This window comes from Carcharhinus amblyrhynchos, chromosome 1, assembly GCF_965287045.1.
Source record: "Carcharhinus amblyrhynchos chromosome 1, sCarAmb.v2.hapA, whole genome shotgun sequence".
NCBI classification, from domain to species: Eukaryota; Metazoa; Chordata; class Chondrichthyes; order Carcharhiniformes; family Carcharhinidae; genus Carcharhinus; species Carcharhinus amblyrhynchos.
The window spans coordinates 179,870,259-179,885,022 of NC_137324.1; the positions used below are offsets into that span (position 1 = coordinate 179,870,259).

Genomic DNA, 14,764 nt, shown 5'->3' on the forward strand with positions numbered 1-14,764 from the left:
AGGATAATCTTGTTCCCCCTTGCTCCCACCATTTGTACTGAGGAGACATCAAATCACTATTTCAAAAGAAACCAAGCTGATTGTGATCATTTAGTCAATTTTATATTTCTCTGATTTGAAGTATGGAACTCAGGTCTGTTCAACCTCTGGCTTCTGTTGTTTAATCAAATGTAGAGTTGAAAATGGGAAGCTAAAATGGGAACAAGGTTAGTGCTAAAATGTAAATGCTAAAATATGAATGTCAGGGGAAACAGCAATCCCAAGAGGGAACTGTAGTCTTCGTATGGTTCCTCTAACCTAATCTCTTCTATTTTGTACCTCACCTCAAAGACACAATCCACTGCCAGTGATTTCTAATAACTTAAAATCATAGAATCTACAGTGCAGAAGGAGGCCATTTGGCCCATCAAGCCTGCACCAACAACAATCCTACCCAGGTCCTGTCCCATGTGAACTTGTGATCGCATTGCAGCTTTAATGTCGTAAGATTCTGTCTGAAGTCAAATTCTTTTATATGTCTGGAGGTTCTCAGCTACAGATCTGTTGCCTTGCTGCTGAATATTTCCAGGTACTTTTCCGAGACTGGTTTTAGCAGTGTTCATCACTACGGGATGAGGATGGGGCTTAATTCACAGGAATTACCTAATTCTAATCATTGAACTCCAATGGAGTTGCCAAAAATATACTTCATCTAGAAAGGAAGAAGCTGAGGGGTAGTCTTTAAAATTATGAAGGGGTTTAATGGGATAAGCATTGAGAAGATACTTCCACCAGTGGGAGAGACCAGAAATAGAGGTCAGGGATATCAGATGCTCAGCAATAAATCGAATTAGGAATTCAGGAGAAACGTCTTTATCCCGAGCGTGATGAGAATGTGGAGTTTGCTCTCAGAGAGTGATGCAGGTGAATAGTATCGCTAGATTGAGGGGAAATTAAACATGAGGGAGAATAGAAGGAGCCGCTGATGGAAAATTAGATGAAATGCGGTGGATCAGATGTTAATTCTGTGCAGTTGATTAGCATTAACAGGAATTCAGTAGAAATAGGAACTGACTAAAGCAGGTTGTTGGGTTAGGAGGAGTATGTTTGTAAATGTAAGTGTTTAAAAGTGTGTAAAGATTGAATCCAGTTCCATCCATCCATCCGGGGGAGGGGTTATCCACTTTGGAAGGAATAATAGTAAAATGGATTATTAAAATGGTGAAAATTGCAGCATGCTACAGTGCAGAGGGACCTGGGGGTCCTTGTGCATGAATTGCAATAACTCAGTCTGCAGATGCAGCAGGTGATCAAGAAAGCGAATGGAATGTTGGCCTTTATAGCGAGGGGGATAGAATATAAAAGTAGGGAGGTCTTGCTGCAATTGTACAGGGCACTGGTGAGGCCGCAACTGGAGTACTGTGTGCGATTTTGGTCCCCTTATTTGTGAAAGGATATATTGGCCTTGGAGGGAGTACAGAGAAGGTTCACCAGGTTGATACCAGAGATGAGGGGGTTAGCTTATGAGGAGAGATTGAGTAGATTGGGCCTGTACTCGTTGGAGTTTAGAAGGCTGAGGGGTGACCTTATAGAGATATATAAGATAATGAAGGGGCTAGATAGGGTAGAGGTAGAGAGATTCTTTCCACTTAGAAAGGAAACCAGAACTAGGGGGCACAGCCTCAAAATAAGGAGGGGGTCAGTTTAGATCAGAGTTGAGGAGGAACTTCTTCTCTCTGAGGGCAGTGAATCTCTGGAATTCTCTGCCCATTGAAGTGGTGGAGGCTACCTTGTTGAATATATTTAAGTCACGGGTAGATAGATTTCTGATAGACAGGGGAATTAAGGGTTATGGAGAGCAGGCGGGTAAGTGAAACTGAACCACTTTCAGATCAGCCATGATCTTATAGACTGGCGGGGCAGGCTCGAAGGGCTAGATGGCCGACTCCTCCTATTTCTTATATTCTTATGTCCTTGTAGAATGTGAAGCTACAATTGGTTGTTGGAGTAGAGATTCTAACAGGATTTGAAAGTGAATTGGATATTTATTATTAAAGGATGTAGGGTAGAATGGAGTTGAGGAGGAACTTCTTCACTCAAAGGGTGGTGAATCTCTGGAATTCTCTGCCCGTTGAAGTGGTGGAGGCTGCCTCGCTAAATATTTTTAAGACGCGGGTTGATGGGTTTTTGATGAGAGAGGGGATTAAGGGTTATGGGGAGAAAGCGGGAATGTGGAACTGAGCCACGACAGATCAGCCATGATCTTATTGAATGGCGGGGCAGGCTCGAAGGGCCAGATGGCCTACTCCTGCTCCTATTTCTTATGTTCTTTATGAAATATGTTTCATGTAAATTACTTGTATTGAAGAGCTAGCATTGGCACAGCTACAGAGGGCTGAATGGCCTTTATTTCACTGATATTCCAGTAAACCTGCTGTGTAGGGTTTTTCAGTTTCTGTAATTCTCACAACCACTTCAAAAAATTATTTCCATGTTTTTGTACGGTTTAAGTTAGCAGGAAAGAAATGCAGATTGGGAGAGTTGACGGTGCTATTCTGAGAGCTCTGAGCTGATGTTAATGTTGGGGAAATCCCCGGTATTTCCGAGATGCACAATACAACCATGTGGCAGTAAGCAGCTAATGTATCTTTGGTTCCTCTTCAGGGAACTGCATGTGACTCAGGAGCTGTAGCACTTTCATAATCTGGAATATTCTGTCAGAGACACATGGCTCTTTGTGTCGAAAACTGGGAAGTTCCCCTGGTGTCATCAGCGGAGCCCCTCTCAACATGCTGTGAAATTGCAATAATTGATGAAATATTTCTGAATGTTGATGTTTGTGGTGCTGTATGCCATTTTAAATCACCCTGTCGTGAAATTTAATTGGGACAGAAAGGAGAATAATTCAGTAATTGATGAGCTGACGGATTTAAAAACCTGTCTTCCACCTTTTGAGATGTTAAAGCAAGGCCCCAGTTCATGTCATTGGATGAAGATAAAAGGTCCAATGACAGAAACTAGGGCTCAGAGAGAACCCCTGATGTCCGGGACAGTAACCCCTGCCCCGCCGCCACCATCACTCCTGCCCATTAATCAACGACTTACTTCCCATGTTTATGGATTTTGCTCCCTACACAAGTGACTACTTTTCAAATGATATTTCGTTTGTGAAGTGCTTTTGGCCAGTTTGAAGATGTGTTCAGATGTTTGGAGCTACAGTTCCATCCCTGCCTTTCCTGAAGGTGAAGTGTTCTACTAATGGAGATCACTGACTGAAGCAAAGTGTCCACAAGAGGTGACACTAGAAATAATCACAGTTAGATGTGGTTTATTGCGAATTTTCCCAGGTGTGGACAAGATACAGAAAGCTAGCAGGAAATCCTTTGTTTATCACTCCTACTTGTGGCAAATTGTCCAATAACACACTGCATCCATCAATTTGAGACTAACACATGAGAAAATAAACACTCAGAGTCAGAGGTTTACAGCATGTCCATGCTGCCCTTTTTTTTAAAAACCCCCAAGCTAATCCCAATTGTCCACATTTGGTCCATATCCCTCTATACCCATCGTACCCATGTAACTATCTAAACGCTTTTTAAAAGATAGAATTGTACCCGCGTCTACTACTATCTCTGGCAGATTGTTCCAGACACTCACCACCCTCTGTGTGAAAAAATTGCCCCTCTGGACCCTTTTGTATCTCCCCTCTCACCTTAAAGCTATGCCCTCTAGTTTTAGGCTCTCCTACCTTTGGAAAAAGATATTGACTATCTACCTTGTCTATGCCCCTCATTGTTTTATAGACCTCTATAAGGTCACCCCTCAGCTTCCTACGCTGCAGAGGAAAAAATCCCAGTCTATTCAGCCTCTCCTTATAACTCAATCCATCAAGTCCTGGTAGCATCCCAGTAAATCTTTTCTGCACTCTTTCTAGTTTAATAATATCCTTTCTATAATAGGGTGGCCAGGATTGCACACAGTATTCCAAGTGTGGCCTTACCAATGTCATGTACAACTTCAGTAAGACATTCCAACTCCTGTATTCAATGTTCTGACCAATGAAACCAAGCATGCCGAATGCCTTCTTCACCACTCTGTTCATCTGTGACTCCACTTTCAAGGAGTTATGAACATGTACCCCTAGATCTCTTTGTTCTGTAACTCTCCTCAGTGCCCTACCATTAACTGAGTAAGTCCTGCCCTGGTTCAATCTACCAAAATGCATCACCTCGCATTTGTCTAAATTAAACGCCATCTGCCATTCGTCAGCCCATTGGCCCAATTGATCAAGATCCCAATTGGAGATAACCTTCCTCACTGTCCACCATGCCACCAATCTTCGTATCAAAATTACTAACCATGCCTCCTATATTCTCATCCAAATCATTAATATAAATGACAAATAACAGTGGGCCCAGCACTGATCCCTGGGGCACACCGCTGGTCACAGGCCTCCAGTTTGGAAAACAACCCTCTACAACCACCCTCTGGCTTCTGTCAAGAAGCCAATTTTGTATCCATTTAGATACCTCACCCTGGATCCCATGAGATTTAACCTTATGCAACACCCTACCATGCGATACCTTGTCAAAGGCCTTGCTAAAGTCCATGTAGACAACAACAACTGCATTGCCCTCATCTACCTTCTTGGTTACCCCTTCCAAAAACTCAATCAAATTTGTGAGACGTGATTTTCCACTCACAAAGCTGTGCTAACTGTCCCTAATCAGTCCTTGCATCTCTAAATGCCTGTAGATCCTGTCTCTCAAGATACCTTCCAACACTTTACCTACCACAGATGTGAGGCTCCTTCGCAAATATTTTCCAAATCTTTAACTACTGAATATTACAGTTTTAAAAGAAAGAAAATCACTTAGTATTTTCATCCAGTCAGTGATGTTCTTAAGTTTATTTATTAGTGTCACAAGTAAGCTTGCATTAACACTGCAATGAAGTTAGTGTGAAAATCCCCTAATTGCAGTAGGTGCCTGTTTGGGCACATTGAGGAAGAATTTAGCATAGCCAGTGCACCCTAACCAGCACGTCTTTCGGACTGTGGGAGGAAACCCTAGGAAATCCATGTAGACACAGGGAGAACATACAGACTGTGACCCAAGCTGGGAATCGAACCTGAGGCCCTGGCGCTGTGACACAGCAGTGCTAACCAGTGTGCCACCCCCTGCCTATGTAAATAAACTCAAAACTCAGGAGTGAGAATGATTGATCAAATGGTAATTCCATTCCTTCACTCTAGTGACACTCTGATCATTTTGGTTTTTATGCACAGCAGATTCTAATGATACATCAGTGTCATAAACTTATGGTGTTTGGTCCACCCTAGTCCCTTTCACACACTGCAAAACAACAACATTATTGCATTTATTTGATCACTTACAAAATGAATTTTTGTGATTTTCAGAAAACTGTACAAATAAGACATAAACCTTTGAATGCAAGTTTGATCTTTTTAAGTAACGCTGTAGTTGGCATCAGTGGTGCTGTAGCTGGTTTATTCACAGAGGCAGAAAATTTGAATTATATAATCGCAAATCTTGCACACATCATCATATAATTTGCTGTGTTGTACAGACACATTATTTATCACATTGCCAGTCATGTTGCAGTCTCGGGGAAGGTGAGGAGATCTGATCTTATTGAATGAACAAACTGGGGGACCAAATCACCACCTCCAAATCCTAGTTCTTATAATCTTACTGATTGGCTTAAAAATCTTGAAAATAAATCACAGATTTATGATGTTAAGATGTTGTACATTGTTGTCAATGAACAGGAGATCTACACTGGAAGCTGCACTGGCTCATTTCACACAAGTGCTTCCCAATCCCGAACATCAATTAAAATGATGTTAAAATGACTAATTGTTTGAAAAATGAGGAGCAGGAGGAGACCATTCACCCCCTCTCTTCTTTTAGACTCATAAACGTTTACAGCATAAGAAATGGGCCTTTCGGACCAACTTGTCCATGCTGCCCCAGTTTTAAACACCTAAGCTAGCTCCAATTGCCCATGTTTGATCCATATCCCTCTGTACCCATCTTAGCCATGCAACTGTCTAAACGTTTTTTAAAAGACAAAATTATACCCACCTCTACTACTACCTCTGGCAGCTCGTGGAGAGGGTTAGGACCCTCTGTGTGAAAAAAGAGGCTGATTACATGGCTGATTTTTGTCTTGGCTCCATCTACTCCCTTGGTTCCATAACCTCAGTCCAACATCTAAAACATTCTATCAATGTCAGGTTTGACGTTTCTAATTGGTGCCCAGATTCAACAGCTGTCTTTGGGGAGAGAATCCCAGATTTGTACTGCCCTTTGTGTGAAGAAGTGCTGCCTGACATCAGCCCTGAATGGCCTGCCTCTCGTTTGGAAGTTCTATACACTTGTTCCTGGTTCCCCCCACCCCCCTATCCACCCCCTTATCCACTATCACAGATATGATTCCACTAATGAACAAAATAAAGGTGGGGGAACTGTGATGTCCCAAGATAAAGGTTTCCCATGATGCGGATACAGTGTGTTTGGTGTGTGAATCCCTGTCAGTGATGAGTGCACTGTGTAAAGCTGTGCCTGGGGTATTCCACAATGCTGTCAGTGAATTATTTTAAGCTGCAGAAATGGGCAGCCTGTTGGGAACATGTCGGCATGCAGCATCTGTCCCAGCTTCGGGAATTGTTCAGGACTGGGAAGCACTTGTGCGAAATGAGCCAGTGCAGCTTCCAGTGTAGATCCCCTGTTCATTGACATCAATGTACAATCTCAGTCTTGATATAAAATCCTATGATCTCAGCTGAAAATCAACAGAACTTTTCCGAGGTGGAGAATGGAGAAATTCATGCTGCTATTGCCTGAGATTGGAGTTGAGGATCATTGTCTGGTTTACATGGAGGGAGCTTCACTCCATGTCTCTGCTCCTCCAATTCTGACCATTTGGACATCCCAGATTTTACTCATTTCACCACTGGAGGCCCTGTTTCAGCTATGTGGAGCGTTACGTTCTGGAATTCCCTTCCTAACCCTCTCCACCACTCTGTCCCTCTCCTTTAAGATGCTGTTTACACCTGTCTCTTTAACTAAAATCATAGAATCCCTACAGTGCAGAAGGAGGCCACTCAGCCCATTTACTCTGAACCAACCACAATCCCACCCAGGCCCACTCCCTTGATCCCACATATTTACCTGCTAATCCCCTGACAGTAGGGTCAATTTAGATTAGTCAATCAACCGAACTCGCACATCTTTGGACTATGGGAGGAAACCGAAGCACCTGGAGGAAACCCATGCAGACACGGGGAGAATTGCAAACTCCACACAGATAGTGACCCAAGCCAGGAATTGAACCCGGGTCCCTGGCGCTGTGAGGCAGCAGTGCTAACCCACTGTTCCATCCCAAAGCTAAGCTTTTGGTTACCTGCCTTAATTTCTCATTGTGTATCTCAGCATCAAAGATTGTTTGATATCATTGCCCTGAAGCACTTTGGGTTTTTTTGATCTGCTAAAGGTGCTATGTAAATGCAAGCTGCCTTTAGTGACCTTTGAAAGTTTGTCCTGGTAATTTGGTGGTTATAAAAATATGGTCAGAAAGCCAGGGTTTGCAAACAGTGTGAGTTATCATGGTTTGAATTCCAAATACCTCACTGCACAATTGGTCAAAGCAAAACTAACCAACTTGTTAACTGGTTGTGAAACTGACCACCATCCATTTGGCACACCGCAGACAGCTGTTTATTCACTAAATACACCTCAGTGATGTAGACAGGATAGCCCATATGTTGTGCCTGCTTTTTGTGCCCATGAAGATATTAATATTGGAAAGTGGACCATGTTGAGGTCAGAATATTGAGCACTAACCTTGCCCTCTGCTCCTGCTGCACCAGGGCTATTTTTCCCATCCTAGCTGGAATCTTGCCCATGGGAAGATAGATTGCTCATTTAGTGAGAGTTGCAGCTAATTTATTTCCAAGTACACAAGAACAGCCAAATCTCCTGAATACACACCCTCCAAAATACAGGAAGACTTACATTTCAATAGTGCTTGTCAGGGTGTCTCAAAGAGTTTATTGGCAGTGAAAGACTTCCTTTTTTTAAAAAATACATTTTTCTTGAAGTTTCTTTTTCATTTTACACAAAAAATGCAACAAACTGTCTCAGATTGGTTCAGTACAGGATAAGAACATAAGAAATAGGAGCAGGAGTAGGCCAACTAGCCCTTCGAGCCTGCCCCCCCATTCAATAAGATCATGGCTGATCTGTCGTGGCTCAGTTCCACATTCCCGCCCTCTCCATTTTCAAACAAATACAAGTAGGAAAAGAGACAGAAAAATAAATGACCAACACAGTTGGTTCAAATTATTGATTGTATACAGCACCGCTCACCACACAACCAAAGGTTATATCGGAGGATGAGGCAATATCAGGATAACAGGGTACAGCCACAACTGGCTCAGTGATGCACAACCAAGCTCTCAGGATAATGGAGACAGAGCCACAGAATTTGTAGAAAACCTTGCAGAAGGAAACTGAATAGTGCGGAGCCCAGAACTCTAAGGGTTCCAAACTTTCTGGAATGTATCCGATTTAGCTCGAAATAAATAAGTCAAAATTGGAGAAAAGAGTGTAATTAATTAGATTTCCTCTCCAACACATGGACCATTCTCCAAGCCTTTAGCGTGTTAATAATAGGATTATTACAAGTATGTAACACCACCTAGGGTTGCTTAAAATAAAAGTGATTGCAAGGAGTACAAGGACAGAGCAGCTTCAATATCAAGCCCTCAAATCCAAGGTGGGAAGCTAACTGGTAATTTTAATATTCGGCATTTCCAGCCCTCCCTGGAACCAGGCAACTGCAGCTCAGCTCATTTTAAACCAGACTGCTTCTTCCAAGCAAAACGAAACAGCCCATACATTTCTCTAATGACTTTAGCGGATAACAAGATAGGGATCGCTGCAGAGGATAAAGCCTGGGCAACATGTTCATTTTAATCAAGGCAACACTATCCAATCAGGACAGATGATCAACAATGAACGTCCCCCTTCATAAAGTGGTGATGTGGAGATGCCAGTGTTAGACTGGGGTAAACACAGGAAGAAGTCTTACAACACCAGGTTAAAGTCCAACAGGTTTATTTGGTAGCAAACACCACTAGCTTTTGGACCTCTGACCCTTCGTCAAGTGAGTAGAGAGTTCTGATTACAAACAGGGGATGTAAAGACACACATTCAGTTTACAGAATACTGATTAGAATGTGAGTTTTTACAGCTAATCAAATCTTTAAAGGTACAGACAATGGGAGTGGAGAGAGGGTTAAGCATAGGTTAAAGAGATGTGTATGGTCTCCAGCCAGGCCAGTTAGTGAGATTTTGCAAGCTCAGGCAAGTCATGGGGGTTACAGATATTGTGACGTGAACCCAAGATCCCAGTTGAGGCCGTGCTCACATGCAGAACGTGATTATATAGCCTCCCACCTTGGATTTAGATGCGAATGGGTGAGGGGAGAGCCTTTCTCTACCGGGCTTGATATTGAAGCTGCTCTGTCCTTGTATTCCTTGCAATCACTTTTATTTTAGCAACCATAGGTGGTGTTAGATACTTGTGACAATCCTGTTATTAACACACTAAAGGCTTGGAGAACGGTCCGTGTGTTGGAGAGGAAATCTAATTAATTACACTCTTTTCTCCGAGTTCCACACACGAGGACGGCCTCAACTGGGATCTTGGGCTCATGTCACAATATCTGTAACCCCCACGACTTGCCTGGGCTTGCAAAATCTCACTAACTGGCCTGGCTGGAGACCATACACATCTCTTTAACCTGTGCTTAACCCTCTCTCCACTCACATTGTCTGCACCTGTAAAGATTTGATAAGCTGTAAAAACTCGCATTCTAATCAGTATTCTGTAAACTGAATGTGTGTCTTTACATCCCCTGTTTGTAATCAGAACTCTCTACTCACTTGACGAAGGGTCAGAGGCCCGAAAGCTAGTGGCTTTTGCCCCCTTCATAAGGGCTAGTAATGGAGGAATCTTCATCCTGTATAAATGCTGCAAACCAGGAGTAATACAAATGTCCAGATAAGTAAATCCCAACGGGGACCATCTAGAGGTACAACAGTAAGGAGGAAGGGGTCTACTTCGTAACCTTCTTAACTTCTAACGCATCAGAAAAAGAATGAACTGAATGAAAAGCATCATAATGGGTTTTCATAAAGATGTGTCAAATTTTCAGAACTTCAGCCGAGGGTGCACCCCCTTGAGAAGAAATTGTAAAAAGACCGGAGCAACTCTCTCAGTACTGACCCTCTGACAGTGCAGCACTCCCTCAGTACTGACTCTCTGACAGCACGGCACTCCCTCAGCACTGACCCTCTGACAGCGCGGCACTCCCTCAGTACTGACCCTGTGACAGTGCGGCACTCCCTCAGTACTGACTCTCTGACAGCACGGCACTCCCTCAGCACTGACCCTCTGACAGCGCGGCACTCCCTCAGTACTGACCCTCTGACAGTGCAGCACTCCCTCAGTACTGACTCTCTGACAGCACGGCACTCCCTCAGCACTGACCCTCTGACAGCGCGGCACTCCCTCAGTACTGACCCTCTGACAGCGCGGCGCTCCCTCGGCACTGACCCTCTGACAGCGCGGCACTCCCTCAGCACTGACCCTCTGACAGTGCGGCACTCCCTCGGCACTGACCCTCTGACAGTGCGGCGCTCCCTCGGCACTGACCCTCTGACAGTGCGGCGCTCCCTCGGCACTGACCCTCTGACAGTGCGGCACTCCCTCGGCACTGACCCTCTGACAGTGCGGCACTCCCTCGGCACTGACCCTCTGACAGTGCGGCACTCCCTCGGCACTGACCCTCTGACAGTGCGGCACTCCCTCGGCACTGACCCTCTGACAGTGCGGCACTCCCTCGGCACTGACCCTCTGACAGTGCGGCACTCCCTCGGCACTGACCCTCTGACAGTGCGGCGCTCCCTTGACATTTTTGACCCCTTTATTTGAGGAAGTATTTAGTGGCATTAGAGGCAGTTCAGAGGAGGTTCACGAGATTGATTCCAGAGATAAAGGGTTTGTCTTATGAAGAGAAACTGGGCAGTTTAGGCCTGTACTCTCAGAGTTTAGGAGAATGAGGGATGATCTAATTGTGGTGTGTAAGATGATAAAAGGTATTGTCAGTGGAGACGCAGAGCAGATGTTTCCTCTTGTGGGGCAGAGGTCAGAGTTTTAGGAGAGAGGGTAGCAGATTTAAAACAGAGATGTGGAGAAATTATTTCTTTTAACGGGTGGTGAATCTGTATAATTCACTATCCCAGAGTGAGGTGGATGCCAGGGCATTGAGAAAATTTAAGGAGTAGATAGACAGATTTTTAATTAGTAATGGATTGAAGGGTTACGGAGAACGGGCAGGAAGGTAGAGTTGAGCCTGAGAAAAGATCAGCCATGATCAGCAGGCTCGAGGAACTGAATTGCCTCCTCCTGCTCCTAGTTCTTATGTTCATAAGTGTTTATCATCACCCCATGTACATTCTTCATCTGATGATTTAAAATAGGGTGATTTCTTTGACTTCACTGGAATCCTGTGAGTATCTGCTGGAAGATCACAGGAGCACAGACTCAGGATTGTAATGAACCAGTTTGGGAACAGATGTGGGGAAATATTGCTGGACAGGGATTCGGGTCCAGTGTCTGAAAACCAACAACCACAAGTCAAGGCTGTGCCAGATTTTGGATTTTGCCAGGTCTTGAATTGAGAGATTCAGGCTGGGTGGGGTCACGAGGCACTTGTATGTGTCAGGAATAGACTGGCACATAAGCAATGAAGGAGTTAACTCATCCAATGCCACACCTTGCCAATGTAGCAACTTGCCGAATTGACCATGTAAGACAATTGATACGTGGCACATTCTCTGCATGCCCAGTTTTCACACAGCCAGATTTGAGACCCTGTACCTGTACGAGGAGAAGCTTTCAAAGAAAGCAAATGGGGTGGAGTTAAATGCTTAAATAAGATGTTGTGTTATGAGGTGGAGTTAAATTGGTCTTCCAGAAGGCTGAGGTCCGATGGGCCTGATCTTGTGTGGCGATATTTTAATTATCAATAATATTGTTGTCTCATTCTGTTTAGATCTGCAACTATGTTGGACAAGCAAAGATTGTTGTTCAGTTGGTGACCTTTGGCAAAGACACTGTACATCTCCATGCTCATAGTCTCGTTGGCAAACAGTGTGAGAAAGGAATATGTTTAGTTCAAGTGGGGCCAAAGGAAATGACTTCAACGTAAGTTCGAACCTGCCTTCAGAACACCTTTGAAAAAAATCCAGCTTCAAGAACCAACTCTTTCAAAATGAGTGCCATCACCTTATTAAACTTTGAAATCTTTTTAGTTACATTAAGTTGCTTGTCTTGCTGAGTTTCTGTCATTGGGCCTATCAGTGCTCACTCTGTGTGTTAGGATACACCCCCGTCCCACACACACACACACACACACACACACAATTGCTCTCCCAAATCCCCAGGGGAAGACAAAGGTGAAATGGGAGAGATTCCCCCTTGACTGACAGACAATTGAGTGAGCATTAAGCTTGTTTATCCAGGACATGCCACTAGGACAGTGCATGACTGGAAAAGACCATTGATCTTGTACCCGATGTCTCAGTTTGCATCCTCTGCATTCTAGAGGTCCGCACATCCAGTCAGTTTTTTGAAATTGATAGCATCAAACGAGGTGAAGAGGATAATGCAGAGGGGAGGTGGACCGGAGGTGGGGGGTGGGGGTGCGGGGGAGCTGGAATCGTTAGAATTGATGCTCAGTGTGGGGAATGTGTCAGGGTGACTAAACCAATTTGTTAGAAAGCTATGGCATTGCTGCTGAATTACGGCGCTTGTTGTTCCTCCAGATTTCCAAACCTTGGTATCCTGCATGTAACGAAGAAGAATGTTGCCAGTACACTTGAGCAGAGAATGACTCAGGCTTATGTGATGGGTTATAATAATGGAGTCGTAATCCACCCAGAATTAAACCATCGACATGGCGAGAGTTATGTCCAAAGAGATCTCACAGGTCAGTTTGAAACCATTTGCAATTAGTATGTGAGATTTCTCGTTTACTTGATGAAGATCTTCCTGGAGGCCTTTGGAAAATGATCTGAAGATGAATTTAAAAATTGAAAATATTGTCCAAAATTTTTAAGATAATTGGCGTAAAAGCCAGCAACACAAGATGAGAATTTTTTTTTGATGTATTGAGTTGTGGTCTGGAACATGCTGCCTGAAAGGGTGTAACTTTCGAAGGAAAACGAGATGAATATTTAAAAAGGGAATTTTTTTCAAGGCTTCGGGGAAAGGGCAGGGTGGAGTGGAATTAATTGAAAAGTTAATTCAGAAGGAAGTTAAGCTCCTTACCTCATTCCTTCCTTTCTCCAACCCCACAACCCTCATGCCTTGAAACTCTTCCATTTCTGGCCTTGGTACCTCATTGGCAGCCTCACCTTTAGTTGTTTACATTTTGAAATTCCTTCCCCAAACATCCCACTTCCATACCTTTTAAGACAGTCCTTAAAATCGACGTCTTGGACCAAGCATTTTGTCAGTGATATTACCCAGGTTGCTCAGTGCCAGATTTTGTTATGAATACCTGTATGCTGCCTTGGGGGCTTTTTAACTATTGTTTAGGCAGCTATATAAATACCAGTTATTGTTGCTTTAGTTTGCTTTGTATCTTTTACATGAGAATGGGACTGATGCAGGATTATGATATCTTTTTGCAGAGAAGGAAAAGAGTTTAATCCACCAGGCATCGATACAACAGGCGAAGGAGATGGACCTGAGTGTCGTGCGTCTCATGTTTACCGCCCTCCTTCCTGACAGCAGTTGTCAATTTACACGGAAATTAGAACCCGTCATTTCTGACCCAATCTACGACAGCAGTAAGTGGAGATTTGATAAATCTGCATCTTGTTAACTTGAGGTAGCAGAAAACCAGAATGTTGTGAAAGTTATATTCATTCGTCCTTTTATTTTAAATCCGTTTCCTTTGCATTTCAATCACAGAATATTTATTTCTCATTTGACATTTTAACAAGTGTTTAGGGAGGTCATTTAGAAAGAAGAAGAATTATCTGTAAACCTACCCAATATTGAGGGAGAGAGGAGCAGTGTGCAAGAGACAGAGTGAAAGGAAACATGAATGAGGAAGGAAACGTCGAGGAATGGCGAGGAGAGGAAGGGATATTGTGAGAATAAAGAAATGAAATGAGTGAACGTGGGAGGGAAGCGTAGTGGAGAAAGGATAGCAATCCAGAAAATCGGTTAGCAATGACAATGTCCATGAATTAAACAAACCAAAATAACAATATTCCCAAGGTAAAAGCAAAATACTGCAGATGCTGGAATCTGAAACAAAAAAAATGCTGGAAAATTTCAACTGGTCTGGCAGCATCTGTGGCGAGAGAATAGAGCCAACGTTTCGAGTCTGTATGACTCTTTGTCAGAGCTCTCAACAATATTCCTATGCTGAACAGTTGCTCCAGATGTTGCCTTCCACAGAGACAGAGTATTTTAACCGTTCTATAATTCAATTCTATGACACCCTGATGAATCCCAGCTATTTCTGACAATCTGATTGCTGGTCAGAAACATGTCCTCAGGCTGGGCATGCTATACTCTACAATATTAACACTAGGAAATTAAAACCAGAACTGGAATCACTCCCACTCCTTTCAGTTGACACCGAGCTGAGATCAGCCATGGATTCAGTGAC

The 14,764-nt window shown here is 43.5% G+C and overlaps 1 protein-coding gene across 2 annotated transcripts in view; it reads left to right on the forward strand.

Moving 5' to 3' along the window:
• nfkb1 (nuclear factor of kappa light polypeptide gene enhancer in B-cells 1) overlaps positions 1–14,764 on the forward strand; it is an 82,736-nt gene that overhangs the window by 31,703 nt on the left and 36,269 nt on the right. For both annotated transcript variants that reach the window (XM_080196227.1, XM_080196235.1), the window contains exons 6-8: positions 12,131–12,282; positions 12,903–13,066; positions 13,773–13,931. In XM_080196227.1, coding sequence (XP_080052353.1) covers positions 12,131–12,282; positions 12,903–13,066; positions 13,773–13,931 — 475 coding nt within the window. The remainder of the gene's footprint in view (positions 1–12,130; positions 12,283–12,902; positions 13,067–13,772; positions 13,932–14,764) is intronic.